The sequence below is a fragment of the Halichoerus grypus genome, chromosome 2 (genome assembly GCF_964656455.1).
Source record: "Halichoerus grypus chromosome 2, mHalGry1.hap1.1, whole genome shotgun sequence".
Classification (NCBI taxonomy): domain Eukaryota; kingdom Metazoa; phylum Chordata; class Mammalia; order Carnivora; family Phocidae; genus Halichoerus; species Halichoerus grypus.
Window position 1 is genome coordinate 60330146 of NC_135713.1, and position 22680 is coordinate 60352825.

Below are 22680 nucleotides of genomic sequence, written 5' to 3' on the forward strand. Positions count from 1 at the left end.
ACTCTGATCTTTGTTATATCCTACCCTCTACTAACTTTGGGCTCTTCTTTTTCTAGTTCCTTGAGATGTCATTTATTTGAGATCTTTCTTGTTTCTTGATAGAGGCCTTTATTAGTATGAATTACCCTCTTAGAACTACTTTTATCGCATCCCATAAATTTGGGGATATTGTATTTTCATTAGTCTCAAGGTATTTTTTTAATTTCTCTTTTGATATTTTTTCTTTGACCCATTGGTTGTTCAGTAGCATGTGGTATAATCTCTACATAGTTGTGAATTTTCCAGTTTTCTTCTTGTATTGATTTTTAGTTCCATACCATTGCAGTTGGAAAAGGTACTTGATATGATTTTAGTCTCCTTAATTTATTGACTTGTTTTGTGGACTAAACTATGATCTATCCTGGAGAACGTTCCATGTGTGCTTGAGAAGAATGCATTGTCTGTTGCTTTTGGATGGAATATTATGTATACATCTATTAAATCTATATGGTCTAACATGTTATTTAAGGCTAATGTTTCTTTATTGAGTTTCTCTCTGGATGATCTATCCATTGATGTAAATGGTACATTAACATCCCCTACTATTATTATTTTGCTATTTCTCCCTTTGGTATGTTTTTTGGTTTTGTTTTAATTCTTCTTTTTTTTCTATTTATTTATTTATTTTAGAGAGAGCTGGGGAAGGTCAGAGGGAGAGAGAATCTTAAGCAGGCTCCATGCCCAGCGCAGAGCCCAATGACCTGAACCGAAATCAAGAGTCAGACACTTAACCAACTGAGCCACCCAGATGCCCCTCCCTTTAGGTATGTTAATATTTCCTTTGTATGTTTTAGTGCTCCTGTGTTGAGTGCATAAATATTTACAAAAGTTATATCTTTTTGTTGAGTTGAGTCCTTTATCATTATGTAATGTCCTTGTCTCTTATTACAATTTTTGTTTTAAAGTGTTTTTTTTTTAAAGATTTTATTTATTTGAAAGAGAGAGAGTGAGCACAAGCAGGGGGAGGGGCAGAGGGAGAAGCAGACTCCCTGCTGAGCAGAGAACCCAACACGGGGCTTGATCCCAGGACCCCAAGATCATGACCTGAGCCGAAGGCAGATGCTTAACTGACTGAGCAACCCAGGTGCCCCTGAAGTGTTTATATATATATATAGCTACCCCAGTTTTATTTTGGTTTCCATTTGTGTGGAACATCCTTTTTTATCCCTCTACTTTCAGTCTGTGTGTGTCCTTACATATGCAGTGAGTTTCTTGTAGGCACCATGTGGATGGGTTTCATTGTTTTTATCCATTCAACTACTCTCTGTCTTTTGATTGGAGAATTTAGTCCTTTTATATTTAAAATAATTATTGATAGGTATGTACCTATTGTCATTTTGTTCATTGTTTCCTGGTTGTTTTGCAGTTTTTGTCTCTTTCTTTATTCTTCTCTTGCTGTCTTCCTTTGGGCTTAATGACTTTATTTAGTGGCATGCTCAGGTTCCTTACTTATTATCTTCTGTGTATCTATTATAGGTATTTGCTTTGTGGTTACCATGAGGCTTGCATATAACATATTCATATATTCATAAGAATCTGTTTTAAATTGATAACAACTTAAGTTTGAATGCATTTTAAAGCTGTGTGTTTTTACTCTCCCCAGCCTATGTTTTATGTTTTTGTTGTCACAATTTTACATTTATCTTGTGTATCACTTGACTAATTATTGTAGTTAGTTATTTTTACTGCTTATTCTTTAACCTTCATACTAGTTTTACAAGTGATTAATCCACTACATTTACTATATATTTACTTTTCCAGTGAGATCTATTCTTTCATGTTTTCTTGTTACTAATTGGCACCCTTTCTTTTCAGGCTAAAAAGTACATTTAACATTTCTTCTAAGGTTAGGTTAATGATGGTGAAGTCCTTTAGCCTTGCTCATCTAAAAAACTAGCTCTCCTTCGATTCTAAATAATAAGTAGAGTATTCTTGGTTGGAAGATTTTTTTTTTCCTACACTTTGAATGTATCATGCCACTCCCTCTGGTCTGCAATGTTTCTGCTGAAAAATCTGTTCATAGTCTAATGAGGGTTCCTTTGTGCCTAAGAAGTTTTTCTCTTGCTGCTTTTGAGATTCCTCTCCTTGTCTTAAACTTTTGACATTTTAATTATAATATGTCTTGGTGTGTGGGTCATTTTGAGTTTATCTTCTTTGGAACTCTCTGGCTTCCTGGATCTGTATGTCCATTTCTTTCCTCAGGTTAGGGAAGTGTTCAGCCTTTATTTCTTCAAGAAAAATTTCTGCACCTTTCTCTCTTCTCTTTCTGGGACCTCTATAACGCAAATGTTAGTCCATTTGATGTTGTCCTATAAATCCCTTAAGCTATGTTAACTGTTTAAAATTCTTTTTTTCTTTTTGCTGCTCTGACTGGGGAGTTCCACTATTCTGTGTTTGAGTTCACTGATCTTTTTTCTGCTTCATCTAGTTTGCTGTTGAGCCCTTGTAGTGTATTTTTCAGTTGAATTATTGTATTCTTCAGCTCTGTGACTTCTTATTTGGTACTTTCTCGTGTTTTCTGTCCATTTGTTAAAGTTCTCACTGTGTTCATCCATTCTTCTCCCAAGTTGAGTGAGCATCATTCTTCTCCCAAATTGGGTGAGCATCTTTATGACCATTGCTTTGAACTCTTCATCAAGTAAATTACTTACACATTTCATTAAGGTTTTTTCCTGTTTTATCTTATTCTTTTGTTTAGAATATATTCCTCTGTTTCCTGATTTTGCTTGACTCTGTGTTTGTTTCTGTGTATTAAGTGAAACAGCTACCTCTTCCAGTCTTAAAGGAGTAGCCTTGTTTAAGAGATGAGTGTTATTGTTCAGCCTTGTCTAGCTCTTGGTAGGCTCTTGAACCTTTAAGATTCCAAGCAGCCTGTCTTATTTTTAATATAAAGCTCCCATTGTTGGGGGTGTGCCAAGTTCTATCTGCCCTAAAGTGGAGGATCTCAGCACCTAAATTCAGGCTGATTGGAAGCCAGACCTTCAGGTAGCAGCTTTTGAGTATGCAAATATATATAGTACTGTGGGACCACAAGCATGAACCCTGCTAGCCACCAGACTAGGTGATCTGGAGGTGTTCCATAGATGACATTAGCAAAAATCAGGGCTCCAGACAAGTGTATATTCTCCTTTCTGGGAAATACTGGAGAGCTGGAGCAAGGCAGAGGGAGAGCACAAAGGTTGTGTCCCCCAGCCTACATTCCCTGAGAGCACCCCCATAGGCCTCTAGATGTGTGCTAAACCTGGAAGCCTGTGCCTCAGGCAAAAGCTCCAGGACAAACATATACACCTCTTTCACAGAAAGACTAGGGGTGTGTTTCAGTCTACTGTCTGTGCAGTAGTGTTTTGGGGGTAGTAGTCTGCCAAGAACTGATTGTTACAGTCCTGAGGGATGCTGGAACACAACACCTCCCCCAGCCCCCAGATTCAGGCAATCAAGAGGCATCCTGTGGGAAGCAGCCCCCAAAACTGGGGCACCAGACATGATCAGTGCACTGACTACATGTACAAGCTCCCCTTGCAGAGATCCTGGCATTTTGGCCAGCTCCACATTTGTACCCTCTCTAGGATCAGCAAATGCTCTCCGGGTAAAATAACAGAATCATCTCTTTGGCCTTCTGTACTTGCTTCAATCCTGACTTTTTAAGTCTTCACTATCTTATAGATCTCTTGTGCCTTCAAGTAGACATGTTTAATATTTTTGCCCAGCTTTTCTAATTGTCCTCAATTTTAGAGGACTGTCTGAATTACCTCGTCTGCCATCACTGGAAGTGGAAGTTCTTTCAGTTTTAACTGTCAACACAGTGGTTAATCAGACCTAGTCAACATCTCTGATACCACAGTGGGTTAATATATATCCAGTCTTCAGCTCCCAGACCGCCGCTGCTCCCTTTTCAGACCCTTGCTGGCACAAGGAGCCCAGATAGTATCTCAGTGTTGCAACATGTTGGGGCCTGGGTGTTTAGGGATCAGCTAGAGTCCTATTCCCTGCCCTTATGGAGCCTGCAGTCTGTCCATTCCTTCTTAAAGCCTCCAACCCTTGTAGGCCATTATTCACTTCAGCGTCAACATTATCTCTCCCCAGCTGGTCTGTTGAGTTGCTACTGTCATGATTTCAACTGTCCTACCCCTGAGTAAACTCTTTTCCAGACTTCTTACTGCCCTTGGGTTGGAAAGGGTCAGTCTGAGCCCAGGCATGCCGGTCTGGCCCTGTTCTCTCCAGCCTCATGGCTCATAAACCTCATACCCCAGTCCCTGAATGTGTTTTGGCACATAGTAGTTTGTCCTCCTAGACTCAGTGTCACCACCTCTGGGAGCTCTTTCCTGGTTCTCTGAGGCTGCATCAGCCTGAACAGACACTCTGCTTCTCCGGGTCTGTTTCCTCGGCAGGACAAGTATTTTGAAGGCAATGTCAATGTCTTACTCATTTCAGCATCTCTAGCACATAGTACATAAGAGGTATCAGTTCAAGTGGAATGATCCCATTTCTCAAGTTCCATGTATCCCTTGATGCATTTCTTCACCTGTCTCATGAATCCTTTTTCCTGGGAATTCCAGTCATTTTTCTGTCCCTTAATGGGACGCATGCCAGCTACTGGTCTGCTTGCACCCCCATCTTCCAACACACTGAGTTCACAGACCTATGGGATACCCTGACAGTGGACCGCCACCTGCTGGTCAGTAGGTTTTTAGGACAGTGACAGCTCAGGGCTGCAGACAGAGTAGGGGGTCCTTAATTTTAAGGCATTCGATAAAGAATGTAAAACCCTTCTAAGAATAGTATTTTCAGATCTACAATATAAAGCACATAGATTATAAGTGAAACAGTCATAATGAAATATAGGTATCAAAATGTTAGAAAACATATATTGCTTATAGGTGTGGTATGTATGTATATATAATGCGATACACACATCTCAATCTTATATAACAGGATCTAGTGATTGGTCTAATAACTACTGTTATTTCAAAGTGATGAACAAAAATTTTGAGATGTCTGCACAGCGGTCTTGTGAGATGAAATCCCTGATTTCTACTGCTGACACGGTCCCAAGGCCTGCTTATACTGCTAGAGTTGGTTGCCTACATCCATACAGACAGGAAGTACTGAATTTCAGTTAGAGGTTAGTCAAACTAAAAACCAAATCTTTTCCCATCCAGGTACAAAGACACCATAAATTCTACTCTCTGATCCCTTGTTGGTGATAGGGGAGGTCTGTGGACCCCAGGTTAGGCACCCCTGAATGGGGCTTCAGAGGCATGGCAGAAAAATGCATTTAAATACAGTGACTCTTAGTGTGGAATGGGCAACTGAGAGTAGGAGAGGAGGTGTGGTGGAAACAGCACCTCTAGGTCTGTTTGAATTTCATAGGCATCATTTACCAGTATTGTGAAGTTTGGCCCAACCTTCCCCTTGCTGTGTCCATTTCCTCGTCTATAAAATAGGAATGACAAGGTTTTCCTCACAGGTTGTTAAAAGGATTTAATAAGCTAACATGTGAAAACTCCTGGGGGTCAAATGTTTGATGTTAATGAGAATGTTAATGTTGTTAAATGTCTGTAGAGCGCACGCACACACACACAAACACACACACACATAACTTCTTACAAAACAGAAACCCACCCCAAAGTCTGACTGGCTGTGTGACTCACAGAGATAGTAAACCGTTTCTCACCTGGCAGATGTGGGTAAGTCTGCCCTGCTGTTTCCACCCCGATCTAAGAGAACAACCACAAATGCAAACAGTCTCTCACCCTGTTATTTTATTAGAAGCATATTTACATTCTTGCAGTTAAACTTTGCAGAGAAAATTTTACAAAAGTTTTGTATAAAGTTTTGAAATGACATAAAAATAACTTCTATCCTTTATAAAGGGAAAATATAAGTTAGTTATATTTACTCTGCCAAAAATGGACTGAAAACGAGAAACAGTTCCATCTGTCCCTTACAGAGGAAACATTAGCACAGGGCATGAGGAATACTGTGTGGGCCTTCTCACTGATGGGTATGCACGCTGGCTCCATCATGAGGCTGGAGGACCCAACCTGCCCCCATCCAGAAAGGACGGGGGAGCTATCAGGCTTTGGGCAGCAAAGAACAGGGAAGGAGCAACTCCTTGAATAAGATTCAAGAAATCATGTAAATGACAAGCCAAATAGGGGAATGATCAAAGACTTTCATCTGAACCATGGCATTTCACCTTAAATACTCTCACACCCCAGGCTGCAAAAGGCAATATTGTAAACAAAGCCAATATCAGCCGTGCCTGACCATTTGCCAGGGCTGGCCTTGTCTGGTGGAACTCCGTCAATGTTCTGTAATTACACTGCTGGTAGTTCACATTTTCCCAGCACCTGTGCACCAAAAGGAATAGAAGGGGACGATGGTTTCCCTTGTCTCTCATGTGTGAGACGAGAAAACTGTCCCATCTGGGTCAAATACTGAAGCAGACAAGCTGAATGTTCGCTAACTTAAGAGGACCCCTGCCTTCCCACAGCCCCCAGAGCATCTTCACTGTATACATAAGCCTTGGGAACCCCGAGTCCCTTCTTGTTGAGTGGCTGCCCACCCTCCCCAAGATCCAGTTCTAACCAGCGCCACACAAACTTCAAGAGAATTGCTTTAGGACCAAGCATCAAACCTTAAACATTTAGGAGTGAAGGCAAAAGTCCTCCCTGGATCTTAGCCACTCCATCACCAGCAAAATGGTACCCAGACTTAATATATCATCCATATGATTCCTCAAAATCACCTTCAGTTTTGTTTTAGAGCAGGTATCTTCCTATAGAAGCCATTCATTTATATTTGTTTCAAGTCAGAAATCAAAGTGAACAAAGTTTTCTTTGTAGATAAACTGAATGCCTGTTTGAGCATGACTTTTACTAGGTTATCTACATCCTGCAGCCTGTGGGAATCAGAATCTGTCGGAGGCCAGCTGAGTAACCCCAAGGCCCAGGATTCCATCTGAGACACAGAAGCTTTGCATCCGCTGTGTTGCTGGGGGCAGGAAGCATTACATTTCATCCTCAACAGAAATCCCAGTGACCGCCAGCCGGTGTCTCCAGTGTAAGGCCGGACTCCTGCTAGGAGAGGCAGAGGGAAGCAGCCTTCCCATATCACCTGCAGACAGGATGGGCAGGTGTGAGACAGCAGAAGCCTAGGCACAGTCTTGTGTGGTGCGGAATTGACCCCTGAACACAGGAGCCTGTGGGGGCCAAAGGGAATCACAGACTGGCAGCTCAGCCGGTACCATTTATGCCAGCACCCAGCACACTTCACACCAGTGGCTTCCCTGCACACGGTCAGTGGCACAGGCTCACGCAGTGAATGTGTTTCAACCCACCTGGCACAAGAGGCCTAGGGCAGAGGCAAGCCTGGGTAATGCCAGGGGGCCAAGCCCTATGTATGTGTATGCAGATGTGTGCAGGTAAGGCGGGGGGCACAAGATGGCACGAAACACCCAAGACCAGCAGAATGAACAGTTCAGGCTCTCCTCCATCCCACTGTTGTAGATATGGCCTTGTCTCAAGAGAAAAGCAAATCGGGGGTTACTGGAAGGATGAGGGCACCCCCTGAGCAGCTGGCTGCAGGGTGGGCTTCACTAGGAACCAAAAGGGCTGCTAAGAGTCATGGTTTTTGTCTGATACTAGAAGGAATGGCTGAAAAGCTGGCAAGAATCACAATATGGACAAACTCATCGTAACCAGCGGCAGCACTTTGTGCCCATAGACAGCAAAACCGGTGTTCTGGCAAACAAGAGGGCCTCAAGGCTGCAGAACACCATTCCTCCTGGACCCTGACCCCACTAGCAGCCCAGATCACTGACAACTTGAAGAGATGTGGGGCTCAAACAGGACATACATTAGGATCAGGCCACACATAATAAAACCTCGCCCTCTATAAGTGAGCGAGAATTAAGGAACACTAGGATGGGTCTGTTGGGCACAGCTGGGGTAGCACAAGGCAACGGGCTGGATTCAAGTTGTCATGGAAGCAAGAGGGAAGGGGGGTCCTGAGTTACTTGTTCACAGAGGATGGGTGGGCCTTGGAAGCCCCCCACCCTGCCAGCCACAGCCCCAGCTGGCTGTTAAGAAGTATCCACAGAGCTGTAGGGGAAGAACTTGGTGGCCTTATTTGGGGTGGTAGGGTTCAGGCATTCTGTCTCCTCATTCATTTTGAAGAACATCTCCTGTTCTCGCTTCTTCTGGTTCAGATCTTCTTCCAGAGCCTAGGACAGAGAGAGGGCAGACAGAGCTCAGTCAGATCACATAGGACAGGTCTCCCTATTATAGGACCCCCACCAAAGTGGCCTTCTCTGGAAACTCGCCCACCCTCCGGGCCTTCAGTGCATAGTAACTTAGTCTTCCCTCTTTCCTTTCCCAGAGCCGGTCACCCAGAAGATAGGTACCACCTCTTGCTTCCTTCTGCCACAAGCATACAGGAGTTTGCTGTGGGCCAAGGGCTATAGTTTGGTGAATGCCAACTCACTGTGGGGAGAGGGGGGCAGATGCCAGTCCCCTGGCAGGAAAACAGCCAAATGAATGGAGAAAGACCCAAGGTAGAAAATGGACAGATTTAACAGGAGGAGGCAGGGAAGTGGGGGGTGGGAGTTGGTGGGGGCAGAAATGTCCAAGTACATAGTGTTCCTAATGAGAGCACTGCCCCACAGAGGTCATCCAGGGCATTGTTTTTAAAATAATGTGCCTTCACACCACCCCGAGATTCTGATTCTGAAAATTTGTGGTAGGTGTGGTAGGACAGGGGTTCTGTGTGTAATAAAAACACAAGCAGAGTGTCTAGTTGACCATTACTGCAGGAGCTTCCCTGGGGCACATGCAAGTTTATCTAGATAAAGTGGATCCTACCAGAAAAATGTCTTGAGGGGTCTCCAATAATAGGCATTCAATTAAAAAGGGAAGCAAAGTGTACTGGAAAGAACATGAGCTTTAAAGTCATACTGAATTCAGCTTTCTTATTACCAGCTGTGTGGCCTTCACATGTCACCTTTCTTCCTGTGTAAAATGGCAATATCACTACCTATCTAGCAGGGCTGTTGTGAGGATTAAACTAAAAACTAATGCGTCATAATTACGGAGTACTTCCTACATGTCAGGTGTTATGCTAAGTGCATTACATCTTATTCAGTCTTCACCCTATGAGACAGATACTATTATTTCCATCTTATAGGTGGAGAAACTGAAGCTCAGAGGGCTTAGATCACTTGCCCCTGGTTACTCAGCTAGCTAGGGACATAGCCAAGATGGGAACCTACCTCTAACTTCAGAGTTAAAGCTCTGAAACACTGTGGTCCACCATCTGCAAAGCTGGGCACACACCCGGGACGCTCAGGAAATGTGGCTTCATTATTAAGCATCTGACCATCAGCCCAATTTCTTTATTTTCACTAAGAAGTAACTATGTTCACAGGATTTGACCAGCCTTCTATTATGTGTCTTTTTTTTTTTTTTAAAGATTTATTTGTTTATTTGAGAGAAAGAGACAGAGAATGAGCAGGGGGAGGGGCAGAAGAAGAGGGAGACAAGCAGATTCCCCATTGAGCAGGGAGCCTGATGTGGAGCTTGAGCCCAGGACCCTATGACCAGAACTGAAATCAAGAGTCGGACACTTAACCAACTGAGGCACCCAGGTGCCCCCTATTATGTGTCTCTTTTTAAGACTGTTCTTCAGATGCCCTGAAATAGTCTCAACAAATAATTACCAGATCCTCCCTTATGCTCTTATTCCTTTAGTAGTACTAAATTCTAGTGAGTTCTCTATACTTCAAGAAGAGATGGGGAAGGGACACTGGATCACAATACCAATCTTTCCAATCTGTTATAGGATGTCCATGTGAAGGCAGGCAAGGTATTTGAAGTCATGCCTCATCTTGGACTTGACTGATATGAAATTTCTGGTAATTCACACAGATTCTTGGCTCAAGTCTCCTTTGCTGGATGTATTAATATTAAAGTATTTGTGATAAGCAAACATTATATATAAGCAAGATAAAAGTAGTACTGTTTAAGCTTTTGTAACAGAAGTTACAAGATCCAGTGCCTGTGGGAGGCAGCCAAATGAACTGAATAAGTGAAGACAGCTAGGTGTGAGGCAGTGAGGAGTGGTGGGGATTGTGGTGAGGTGAAGAGCACATGCTATGTCTGAAGAAGGTGGTTTCTTCTTAGCCCCAGCTGATGTCTGTCATGTGGTATGACAAACCCAGTGTTGCTAGAGCTCCTGGGTTTTCAAAAGAAACTGAAACTGAGGATTTTTACGTAAAATTTCCTTACACAGACATTCCTTGCAGATATTGTGGGTTTGGTTCCAGACTACCTCAATAAAGCAAATATCACAATAAAGTAAGTCGAATGAATTTATTTCCTAGTGCATATAAAAATCATGTTTACCAAAACAAGTTATGTTTATAGCATAGTATAGTCTTAAATGTGCAACAGCATGGTCTAAAAAAAAATGTACATACCATAATTAAAATGTACTTTATTGCTAAAAAATGCTTACCATCATCCGAGTTTTTAGCAATTCATAATGTTTTTGCTGGTGAAGGGTCTTGCCTCAGGCTTGATGGCTGCTGACTGAACAAGGTGGTTGCTGAAGGTTGGGGTGGCTGTGGCAATTTTTTTTATTATTGAAGTTGACATACATGACATACATACATTGACATACAATGTTTATATTACTTTCAGGTGTACAACATAGTGATTCGACAATGCTGTACATTATGCTATGTTCGCCATGGTAAGTGTAGTTATTTCTTAATTTTTATTATTGAAGTTCACATACAAGGCAGTTTCTTAAAATAAGACAATAGTGAAGTTTGCCACATCAACTGACTCTTCCTTTCACAAACATTCTCTGTAGCATGTGATGCCATCTGCCAGCATTTTACCCACAGAACTTCTTTCAAAATTAGAGTCAGTCCTCTCAAACCCTGCCTCTGTCTTATCAACTAACCTTGCGATATTTCCAAATTCTTTGTCATTTCAATAATCTTCACCGGGAGTAGATTCCATCTCAAGAAACCACTTTCTTTGTTCATCCATAGGAAGCACCTCCTCATCCATTTAAGTTTTGTCCTGAGATTGCAGTATTTCAGCCACACCTTCAGGCTCCACTTCTAGTTCTTGTTGTCTTGCTGTTTCCACCACATCTGCAGTTATTTTCTCCACTGAAGTCCTGAACGCCTCAAAGTCATCCATGACGGTTGGAATCATCTTCTTTCCAAACTCCTGTTCATGTTGATATCTTGACCTTTTCTCATGAATCATGAATGTACTTAATGGCATCTAGAATGGTGAATCCTTTCTAGAAGGTTTTTGACTTACTTTGCCTAAATCCATCAGAAGAATTACTGTCTATGGCAGCTATAGCCTCACGAAATGTATTTCTTAAATAATGACACTTGAAAGTCAAAATTACTCTTGACCCATGGGCTGCAGAATGGATATTGTGTTAGCAAGCATGAAAACACTGATCTTTTAAAACAACAACAACAACATCATTAGGGGTGCCTGGATGGCTTAGTCAGTTAAGTGTCCGGACTCTTGGTTTCAGCTCAGGTTATGATCTCAGGGTCGTGAGATCGAGCCCCACGTTGAGCTCTGTGCTGGGCGTGGAGCCTGCTTAAGATTCTCTCTCTCTCTCTCTCTCCCTTTGCACCCCCCACCCCTGCTCACACATGCTCATGCTCTCTCTCTCTCTCAAAAACAAAAAACCATCAATTTTGTTGTACATCTCCATCAGAGCTCTTGGGTGACCAGGTGCACTGCCAATGAGCAGTAGGTCTCAACAGTAGGCTTAAAATAGTAAACCATACTGTGAATGGATATGCTGTCATCAAGGCTTTGCTGATCCATTTAGAGAACAAAGGCAGAGTAGATTTAGCATAATTCTTAAGGGCCCTAGGATTTTTGGAATGGTAAATGAGCATTGGCTTCAACTTAAAGTCACCAGTTGCACTAGCCCGTAACGAGAGTCAGCCTGTCCTTTGAAGCTCTGAAGGCAGGCACTGACTTCTCCTCTCCAGCTATAAACTGTTCTTCTAACAGAAGGCTGTTATATTGAAAATCTGTTATTTAATGTAGCCAGTGTCATGAATTATCTCAGCTACATCTTCTGGATACCTTGCTGCAGCTTCTACATCAGCACTAGCTACTTCACCTTGCACTTTTCTGTTCTGGAGACGGCTCCTTCCATTAAGCCTCATGAACCAACTCTGCTAACTTCAAACTCTTCTTCTGCAGCTTCCTCACCTCTCAGTCTTCACAGAACTGAAGACAGACAGGTAGGGCCTTGCGCTGGATTAGGTCTTGGCTTAAGGGAATTTGTGGCTGGTTTGATCTACAAAAATTTTCTCCATTTCAGCAATAAGGCTGTTTGGCTTTCTTATCATTCATGTATTCACTAGAGTAGCACTTGTAATTTCCTTCAAAACTTTTCCTTTGCGTTCACAACTTGACTATAACTGTTTGGTGCAAGAGGCCAGATTTTGGCCTATCTCAATTTTCAACATTGCCTTCCTCACTAAGCCTAATCATTTCTAGCTTTTGATTTAAAGTGAGAGCCGTGCAACTCTTCTTTTCACTTGAGCACTGCGAGGCCACTGTAGGGTTATTAACTGGCATAATTTCGATATTATTGTGTCTCATGGAATGATGCCTGAGCAGAAAGGGAGAGAGCCAGGGGAATGGCCAGTCAATGGAGCAGTCAGTAGATACACACCAATTGGCCATCTTATTGTTTTTTCCTAAAGTGTATTTTATGATTTATTTTATTGAAGTATAGTTGACACACAATGTTACATTAGTTTCAAGTGTACAACACAGTGATTTGACAAGTCTATATATTATGCTATGCTCACCGCAAGTGTAACTACCATCTGTCACCACATAATGCTATTATAATACTCTTGACTATGTTCCCAATGCTGCAACTTTTATCCCTGTGACTTACTCATTCTACAACTGGAAGCTTGTATCTCCCACTCCCCTTCACCCATTTTTGTCCATCCCCTCACCCCTCTCCTCTCTGGCAACCATCAGTTCTCTACACTTAATGGGTTTGTTTCTGCTTTTTGTCTACTCTGTTCTGTTTAGATTCCACATATAAGTGAAACATACCATATTTTTCTTTCTGTGTCTGACTTATTTCACTTAGCATAATACCCTCACGTTGTCTGAAATGGCAAAAATCTCATTTTTCATGGCTAAGTAATATTCCAGTGTGTGTGTGTGTATCACGTCTTCTTTACGCATTCATCGATTGATGGACACTTGGGTTACTTCCCTATCTTGACTATTGTAAATAATGCTGCAATAAATATAGGGGTGCATGTATCTTTTCAAATTAATGTTTTTGTTTTGTTTTCTAAATACCCAATAGTGGAATTACTGGAGCATATGCTATTTCTAATTTTTTGAGGAACCTCCATACTGTTTCCCACAGTGGCTGCACCAACTTACATTTCCACCAACAGTGCACAGAAGTTCCTTTTTCTCGGCATCCATGTCAATACTTGTTATTTCTTGTCTTTTTAATATGAGCCATTCTGACAGGTGCAAGGTGATACCTGCTTGTGGTTTTGATTTGCATTTCCCTGATGATTAGTGATGTTGAACATCTTTTCATGTATGTTGGTCAAATGTCTGTCTTTGGAAAAATGTCTATTCATGTCCTCTACCCATTTACTGTTGGGGGTTTTTGGTGGTTAGTTGTTTAAGTTCTTTATGTATTTTGGATATTAACCCCTTATCAGACATATCATTTGCAAATATCTTTTCCCATTCAGTAGGTTGCTTTTTCATTTTGTTGGTGGTTTCCTTTGCTATGCAAAAAGGTTTTTAGTTTGGGGTAGTCCCAATAGTTTATTTTTGCTTTTGTTTCCCTTGCCTTAAGAGACATACCTAGAAAAAAATACTACTACAGCCTATGTTAGAAAAATTACTGCCTATGCTGTCTTCTAGGATTTTTGATTTCAGGTCTCACATTTAGGTCTTTAATCCATTTTGAGTTTATTTTTATGTGTAGTATAAGAAAGTGGTTCATTTTCATTCTTTTGTATGGCTGTCCAGTTTTTTTTCCCCATTGTATATTCTTGCCTCCTTTGTCATAGATTAATTGACCATATAAGTGTGGGATTATTTCTGGGCTCTATTATGTTCCACTGATTTGTGTCTATTTTTGTGTCAGTACCATACTGTTTTGGTTATTCCAGCTTTATAGTGTATGTTGAAATCTGAGATCCTGATACCTCCAGCTTTGTTATTTTTCAAGATTTCCTTCACTATTTGGGACCTTTTGTGGTTCCATACAAATTTTAGTATTATTCTAGTTCTGTGAAAAATACTGTTGGTATTTTGATAGGACTGCATTGAATCCTTTGAGCATATGGACATTTTATCAGTGTTAATTCTTTCAGCCCATGAGCATGGAATATCTTTCCATTTGTTTTTGTCATCTTCAATTTTTCTTTTTTTTTTTTAAAGATTTTATTTATTTGACAGAGAGAGACACAGTGAGAGCAGGAACACAAGCAGGGGGAGCGGGAGAGGGAGAAGCAAGCTTCCCGCAGAACAGGGAGCCCGATGCAGGGCTCGATCCCAGGACCCCAGGATCATGACCTGAGCCGAAGGCAGACGCTTAACGACTGAGCCACCCAGGCACCCCATCTTCAATTTCTTTCATCAATGTCTTATAGTTTGGTTGATTCCTAGGTATTTTATTCTTTTTGGTGCAGTTATAAATGGGATTGCTTTCTTTTTTTTTTTAAGATTTTATTTATTTATTTTTTAGAGAGCGAGCCAGAGAGAAACAGCATGAGAGGGGAGAGGGTCAGAGGGAGAAGCAGGCTCCCTGCTGAGCCGGGAGCCCGATGTGGGACTCGATCCCAGGACCCTGGGATCACGACCCAAGCCGAAGGCAGACGCCCAACCATCTGAGCCACCCAGGCGCCCAAATGGGATTGCTTTCTTAATTTATCTTTATTGCTACTGTGTTATTAGTATATAGAAATACCACCAATTTCTGTGTATTAATTTTATGTCCTGCAGCTTTACTGAATTTAGTACTTCTAATAGTTTTCTTTTTTTTTGGTGGCATCTTTAGGGTTTTCTATGTATAGTATTATGTCATCTGCAAATAGTGACAGTTAAAAGGCATCCAAATTGGTAAGGAAGTATTTAATCTTTTTTTTAGCCCATTGCTGTGGCTATAGGAGTCTCACTACTATGCTGAATAAAAGTTGTGAGAGTGGGCACACTCTCCTTGTCTTATTCCTGATCTTAGAGGAAAAGTTCTCAGTATTTTACCATTGAGTTATGTTTACTGTGGGTTTTTCATATATGACCTTTATTATGTTGTATGTTCCCTCTAAACCCACTGTAGTGAGAGTGTTTATCACCAACAGATGCTGGATTTTGTTAAAGCTTTTTCTGCATCTACTGAGATGATATGACTTTTATCCTTCATTTTGTTGGTATGTATCATATTGACTGATCTTGCATCCCCAGAAAAAAATCCTACTTGATGATGGTAAATGATCCTTGTTGAATGTGGTTTGCGAATACTTTGTTCAGAATTTTGGCACTTTGTTCATCAGGGATATGGCCTGTGGTTTTCTCTTTTTTAGTGTCTTTGGTTTTAGTATCAGGATTAATTCTGGCCTCCTAGAGTGTACTTGGAAGCTTTCTTTGCTCTTCTATTTTTTGGAATAGGTTGAGGAAAATAATCTCTTCTTTAAATGTTTGGTAGAATTCACTGTGAATCCATCTGGCCCTAGGCTTTTTTGTTGTTGGTGGTAGTTTTTTGATTACCAGTTTCATTTCATTCCTAATAATTGGTCTGTTCAGATTTTCTATTTCTTCCTGATTCAGTTTTAGAAGATTGTTTCTAGGAATTTATCCATTTCTTCTAGGTTGTCCAATTTGTTGGCATATAATGTTTTGTACTCTTCTTTATAATCCTTTATATTTCTGTTGTGCTGGATGTTCTCTTTCATTTCTGATTTTATTTATTTGAGTCCTTTCTCTTTTTTTCTTGATAGACTGGCTAAAGGTTTATCCATTCTGTTTAACTCTTCAGAGAAGTGGCTCTTGGTATTCATTGATTTTTTTTTTTCTATTGGTTTGTTAGTCTCAATTTCATTTGAAGCTCTAATCTTTATTTCCTATCTATCTTCTATTAACCTTAGGCTTTGTTCTTTTCTAGCTCCTTTAGGCATAAGGTTAGATTATTTATGTGAGATTTTTTTGTTTCTTGAGATAAGCCAGTATCACTATAAACTGTCCCAAAGATTTTGAATCATTGTGTTTTCATTTTCATTTGTGTCCATTATTTCCAGTCTCATACTGTTGTGGTTGGAAAAGATGCATGATATGATTTCAGTCTTCTTAAATTTATTGAGACTTGTTTTGAAGTTCACCATCTTTTGTGGTCAAGTTTCATGGCACCCCAAAACAGTTATGATAGTAACATCAAAGATCACTGATCACTGATCACCATAACAAATAATAATGAAAAGTTTAAAATATTGCAAGAATTACCAAAATCTGACACAGAGACATGAAGTAAGCAAATGCTATTGGAAAAATGACACTCTCTCTCTCTCTATATATATATATATACTCACCATGGGGTTGCCACAAACCATTAGTTTGGGGGGGGAACACAATTGTCTGTGAAGTACAATAAAACAGGTATGCCTGTACTTAATTTAAAGGTTGGCAACTTTTTTTTTTCTTTTAGATTTTATTTATTTATTTATCTGAGAGAGAGTGCACAAGCAGGGGGAACGGCAGGTAGAGGGAGAAGCAGGCTTCCACTGAGCAAGGAGCCCGATGCGGGGCTCAATCCCAGGACCCTGGGATCATGACCCAAGCTGAAGGCTTGGTCAACCGACTGAGCCACCCAGGCGCCCCAAGGTTGGCAACTTTCAAAAAAATGTTGAGATTTCTATATGTTGGCCAAACCTAACACTTGTAAGCCAATTTCAGCTTGTGACCTCTGCTATAGGAATAACAATTTAATTATCATAGCTACCACTTTCAGAGCAGAGAGGTTTAGCAACTTGCCCAGGGTTTCACAGCTAGTAATAGGGGAGTCAGGACTTTATTGCATGCCTGTCTTACTCCAAAGCCTGTGCTCTGAAGCACTACTCTCTCATACCTACCACATATAGTCATCTGTATGAGTCTGTAATCTTTTTTCTGTAAAGGGCCAGATTATAAATATTTCTGTGAGGTCTCTGTCACAACTAGTCAACTGCCATGGTAGTGCAAAATCAGCCAGAGACAATATGTAAACAAATGAGCTTGGCTGTGTTCCAATAAAACTTTATTTACAAATATAGATGGTAGGCCAGATTTGGCCCATGGACAATAGTTTACTAACACTTGCTTTAAGGGAAGAAATGTTATCTACATTTTATAGCCCTAGTCTGAGGCCATATTCTGTGTTAACTGACACCCAAGCAACACTTTATTGCCGCTACCAGATATTCTGTACTTACTTGAAATAAGTCTGAATTTTTCTAAAACTATTCTATAGTGTACAGTCATCTCCCCTGCCCCTGTATAGCTCAAGACTGTAGATTATAATGCAAGAGTAATATCACTTCTGGTTCAGTGTTCCAACAGTAACCCAGATAGCTAATGACAGACGGTTCTACGTAGAGTTCTGCAAAAAAGGACGCCTGGGTGGCTCAGTTGGTTAAGTGTCTACCTTTGGCTCAGGTCATGATCCCAGAGTCCTGGGATCGAGTCCTGCATCGGGCTCCTTGTTCAGCGGGGAGTTTGCTTCTCCCTCTGCCCCTCCCCCCTGCTTGTAGTCTCCCTCTGTCTCTCAAATAAATAAATAAAATCTTAAAAAAAAAAAAAAAAAAAGAATTCTGCATAATAGCAGCCCCACAGGCAAAATCCAGTGCAGCTCCCCAGACATACACTGTGGTACCTCCTCTAAATCCAGGTGCCCTGGAAATAATGAGGCAGTTGCTAGAGGAAACGTGATCATTCATTTTCAAACTCTCTCGCAGGATGTGCCAAGGATATAGAACACCCATGTAAGAGAACCAGGTGAACATTTATTTCCTGATACCAGAGTCAACCTGTGTCAGCAGGAGCATTATTGATTTGAGTGTCAAGTATCAAAAGTCCCAACAGGCAGTGATAGAGAAAATGATAAACATGAGCCTGCTAAGAGGAAGGTCTGGGACCGTGGCCAGCTTCCAGACAAAAAGCTCCATTAGCACAGGTACGGAAGTCTCACTTCAAGGACTTCCAAGGCCATTAGACAGCTGAGGTGGGCAGCTGCCTCTTGTCCAGAACACAGTTAGAACAAGCAGAGCTGATGTATGATGGCAGAACAAACCTCAGGGCTTCAGGATACCTGATCAAGGGCAATTAGGGGGTAAGCTCTCTCCTCAGAGAGTTTAGGAGTGGAAGGGAAGGAGTATGTCCTTGGTCTGTTCTATGGGCTGGCTAATGACTTTTTGCATCACACTATACAGTATTCACATCCACTTTACAATTGACTGCACTGAGGACCTGTGATGGTTAATTTTATGTGTCAACCTCGCAAGACATGGTGCCCAGTTGTTTGGTCAAATACCCATAGAGATGTCATTGGGAAGGAACTTTTAGATGTGATTAATATTTAACTCAGTAGACTCTGAGTAAAGTAGATTACCCTCCCTAATCGTCTAGATTACCCTAGACGAGGGTGAGCCTCGTCCAACTAGTTGAAGGCCTTAAGACTGAGGTTCCCCTAAGGAAAAAGGAATTCTGCCTCCAGACTACCCTAGGACTCAAAACTGCAACATCAACTCTTCCCTGGGTCTCCAACCTGTATCCTGCCCTGCAGATTTCAGACTTAGCAGCTATCCATAATCGTATGAGCCAGTTTCTTAAAGTAAATGTATAAATCCATATCTTATTTATATCTGTATTCACATCGTAGGCAGACACCTGTGGCTCAGCATGGAGAAGAGTCTACCACCAAGCCCACAAGCCCAGACATGGTTACCTTTTTGCGTGGCCGAAGCTTGTCCCGCCATTCCTTCAGGTTCTGGTTATGGCTCTCATCTAGAGCCTTCAGCTTCTGGGTTTCATGTTCTACCAGGAGGTGACACTTTTCATTCTGGAACAAATTCCAGGCAGAACAGGTAAGAAACTCAGAAGGCAGAGGTGGAGAGGGCTGAAACGTACCTCATGCTGTAGTCGTGACGGCACCAGCATTACATTCATTTCTTATTTCTTCTCCTTGATTATAATTTATATGAAACTCTATAAGTACATAGATACCAAGATATGCCTGGAGGAATATTTCAGAATATTCATGTTAATAGTTCTTATTATGTGATGGGATCTGCAGTAATTTGCAGCTTTCTTCTTTGTGTTTTGCATTGTTTGAATTTTTCAACATGAACGTATATGTCACTTTAACAAAACTATAAAACATTAACAATAAATAAAAATAAGTCCCCTAATCCCACCACTAGAGGCAAACCACTGCAAAAGTTTAGATGTTCTAGATGTTGTTTAGCTCACCCTGTATATACATTTCTGAAACCTGCTTCCCCCAACCCTTAACATTATAATGTAACATTTCTACAAAGAATTAACATTTTTCATAATCATTTTTAATGCCTACAGAATATCCCACAGTGTGGATTCATCAAATTTACTTAAACATTCCCCTATGTCTGGTCACTTAGGTTGCTCTTAATTTTCACTATTTTAAATAGCATTGTATTCATGCTTTGGACTGAATTGTGTCTCCCCAAAATTCATATGTTGAAGCCCTAATCCCCAATATGATGGTATTTGGAGGTGGGACCTTTAGAAAAAATTAAGTTTAGTTGAGGTCCTAGGGGTGGGGCCCTCATGATGGGATTAGTGTACTTAGAAGAGACACTAGAGGGGTTGCTTTCTCTTTCTCTCTGCCATGTGAGGACAGAGCAAGAAGGCAGACATCTGCAAGCCAGGAATAGAGGCTTCACCAGAACCCAACCGCACTGGTAAGCTGATCTTAGACTTCCAGGCTCCAAAACTGTGAGAAAATAAACTGTTGTTTAGGTCACCTAGACTGGTATTTCGTTATGGCAGCCAGAGTTAAGATTCACTATATATGTAATTTTCTGTATTGTATGTCATTTCTTCAGGAGAAATTTGTAGTAAGGATGAGGACATGGACCTGACTGAGACACTCCCAACATTACCGTTCTCTCTCTGAGGTAAGTTATCCATCTCACAAAAGTTACTTAGAATTTCTCATAGGCAAAAGGGACAAGTCCCTGTTGATTCCTCACAGAGGATATAAAGCAAGGGGCAAGTCCCTTCATCCAGATGCCTCAACCTATTGGGTTGGAAGAGTGAAACCCATTGGGGGATTTTCATTTTGGGCTTCTGAGAGTTTAGAAATCGGTTTAGTTAGAAACAATACTCCTAGCAGCATGGAGTACCTTTGACCTGCCAGGTGCTGGGCCCCTGGGACTTTATTAATGCTCCCAGTAACTCCATGAGGCAGGGATGGGAAAACAGATGCAGAAGGTGAGGGGGTTGGCTAAAATTCACACAGCGATAAATGGCAGAGTCCCTACCTGACAGGCTTCAGCGCCTGTCATGTTTTCTCCACACCTCTCTGCCTCTCCAGAAATTGCCAAATGGATCCAATAGCCTGACCAATTTCCTGAAATCAGAGGTTTGAGATGGCCCATCCCTCAGGTATGGCAATGCCTTGCTCCACCACAAGGGGGCTCCAAGTACCAGCTCATGGGGTGGCGCCCCTCAGGCATGGGGCAAGCTCAGGAGTCAGGAATCTTGAAGCGGTCAGGATCTCCCTGGGGAAAAGGGACACCAAGATCAGGATACCCTTCCCTGATCTCAGTGGGAAAGCTTTGAGCCTCTTGCCATTAAGGATGATATTAGCTGTAGGTTTTTGTGGGTGTTCTTTGTCAAGTTGAGGAAGTTCCCCTCTGTTCCTAGTTTACTAAAAGTGTTACCATGATTGAGTGTTGGGTTTTGTCAAATGCTTTTTTGCATCTGTTGATGTGATCATGTGGTTCTTGTTTAGTTTGTTGATGTTCTGGATTACACTGATTTTTGAATGTTGAACCAGCCTGGGATAAAGCCCACTTGGATTCTTTTTATGAGGATTTGTGCATCTGTATTTACGAGAGATAGTGGTTTGTTGTTTTCCTTACTTATAATGTCTAGTTTTGGTATGAGGGTAATTGGGACACCGTGTTCCCAAGACACAGTGATGACCAAGAAATCCAGCAGCATGCCACTGCCAGGCCCCAGGCAAGGCACTTTCAGTCAGTTATCTCATTTACAAAGTAGGAATTCCCACCCCCACCCCATACCCATTCACAGCCTGGGAGGGGATGGGATTTGGCCAACATTACACAGCAGGATGGAAATGGTTTTAGCCCAGGCTCCTTTGATGAGAGTCTTTGGTCCCTGAGAGTGGACTGCCTTGAGGGAAACTGAGGGAGTCGAAGAAGGGGGGCAGGGAGGGCTGTACCTGCAGCTGCTGCAGCTCGCTCATGTTGCTCTCACACTGTGCCATCATGTCCCGCATCTGGTTCTCGTGCTTTTGCTGCTGCTGCAGCCGCTCCGACTTCTGCCTCTTCTCCTCTTGCTGGGAGAACTGCAACAGAGAGAGGGTGAGCGCCTCAGAGGGCCACAGGCCTGGCCGGGGTACCCACCTCCACCCGTCAGAGGGGCTGCTTTGTGCACAACCCGAGTTGTGCCCTACAGCATTCAGGCTATGCCCTCCTCCTGAGCTGAGACCCAGGCTGGTGGGGACACAACACTGTGTTGTTGGGACATGGGCCAACGGCCACCGACTCCACATCCCCAAGACACAGGGGTGACATGCAGGGGGCGTCTTGGTAGACGAGAGGAAGGGGTTTACCAGCAGAGGAAGCTGCAGGACTGAGAACCAACATCCGAAAGGGAACGTGAGCAAGCTTCCTCGTCTGTCCAGCAGAGCGGGGGGGCTGATGAGGGTGTGACTGGCACACCCGGTGCTGCAGCTTGTATTTTCTATTCCCCCAACCATATAAGGTTCAGGCCCCACCAAACCTGCAGCACACCCACAGGGCCCCCACCTGCTTGATCTTCTCGCGCTGCTCAGAGGCACTGCCCGCGCCGTTGATGTGGAGGCTCTTCTTGTACATGGCCATGCGCGTCTTGCCCTCGCTCCTCTGAATCTTGGGCAGCCGTGCTTTCTCCTGCTGCTGCCGCACCTTCAGCTGCTCCATCATGCGCTGATTGTAGCGCTGCATCTGCTCCCGCTCCTGGGGGGGATGGCCAGCCGGGCCTGAGGCCACGCGTGCTCTGCGCCCCGGGGGTGTCAGGAGAGGCCCAGGGCTGCCACACTCAACTCAGGAGCCCAGGACCCGCGTGGCCCCGAATGCTCAGCAGAGCAAGGCTGCTACCATTTTACTTCTACTGTTCACTTTTAAAGTGAGAACAGAAAATGTTACTTTTTGTTAATGTTTTGGATTTTTACCTTCTAAATGCCTTCCTTCTCGTATCATCTGTGGTGGCAGGCCATTAGAGCTAATACCTCAGAGCAAAATGTACACTAACAGGGACGGTTCATCATTCTTGATGGCAGGTGTCAAAA

The 22680-nt window shown here is 42.3% G+C and overlaps 1 protein-coding gene and 1 long non-coding RNA gene across 13 annotated transcripts in view; one reads left to right on the plus strand and one right to left on the minus strand.

Moving 5' to 3' along the window:
• The window catches only part of LOC118553332 (uncharacterized), a 63365-nt gene that overhangs the window by 36893 nt on the left and 3792 nt on the right, over nucleotides 1–22680 (plus strand). For 6 of the 9 annotated variants that reach the window (XR_013445625.1, XR_013445623.1, XR_013445620.1 and 3 more), the window contains 4 exons: nucleotides 670–803; nucleotides 10740–10791; nucleotides 19003–19207; nucleotides 20207–20278. This is a non-coding gene — a long non-coding RNA (uncharacterized LOC118553332). Of the gene's footprint in view, nucleotides 1–669; nucleotides 804–10739; nucleotides 10792–19002; nucleotides 19208–20001; nucleotides 20063–20206; nucleotides 20279–20697; nucleotides 20769–22680 lie in introns of all 9 variants that reach the window. The other 3 variants (XR_013445621.1, XR_013445619.1, XR_013445626.1) reach the window with 2 other exon arrangements.
• The window catches only part of STK10 (serine/threonine kinase 10), a 117114-nt gene continuing 100220 nt past the window's right edge, over nucleotides 5787–22680 (minus strand). The window contains exons 16-20 of one of the 4 annotated variants that reach the window (XM_078066867.1): nucleotides 22160–22348; nucleotides 21571–21696; nucleotides 19069–19182; nucleotides 10555–10660; nucleotides 8060–8266 (exon numbers count right to left, since the gene is read on the minus strand). In XM_078066867.1, coding sequence (XP_077922993.1) covers nucleotides 10577–10660; nucleotides 19069–19182; nucleotides 21571–21696; nucleotides 22160–22348 — 513 coding nt within the window. In that variant the 3' untranslated portion in view covers nucleotides 8060–8266; nucleotides 10555–10576. The other 3 variants (XM_036120303.2, XM_078066868.1, XM_078066870.1) reach the window with 3 other exon arrangements.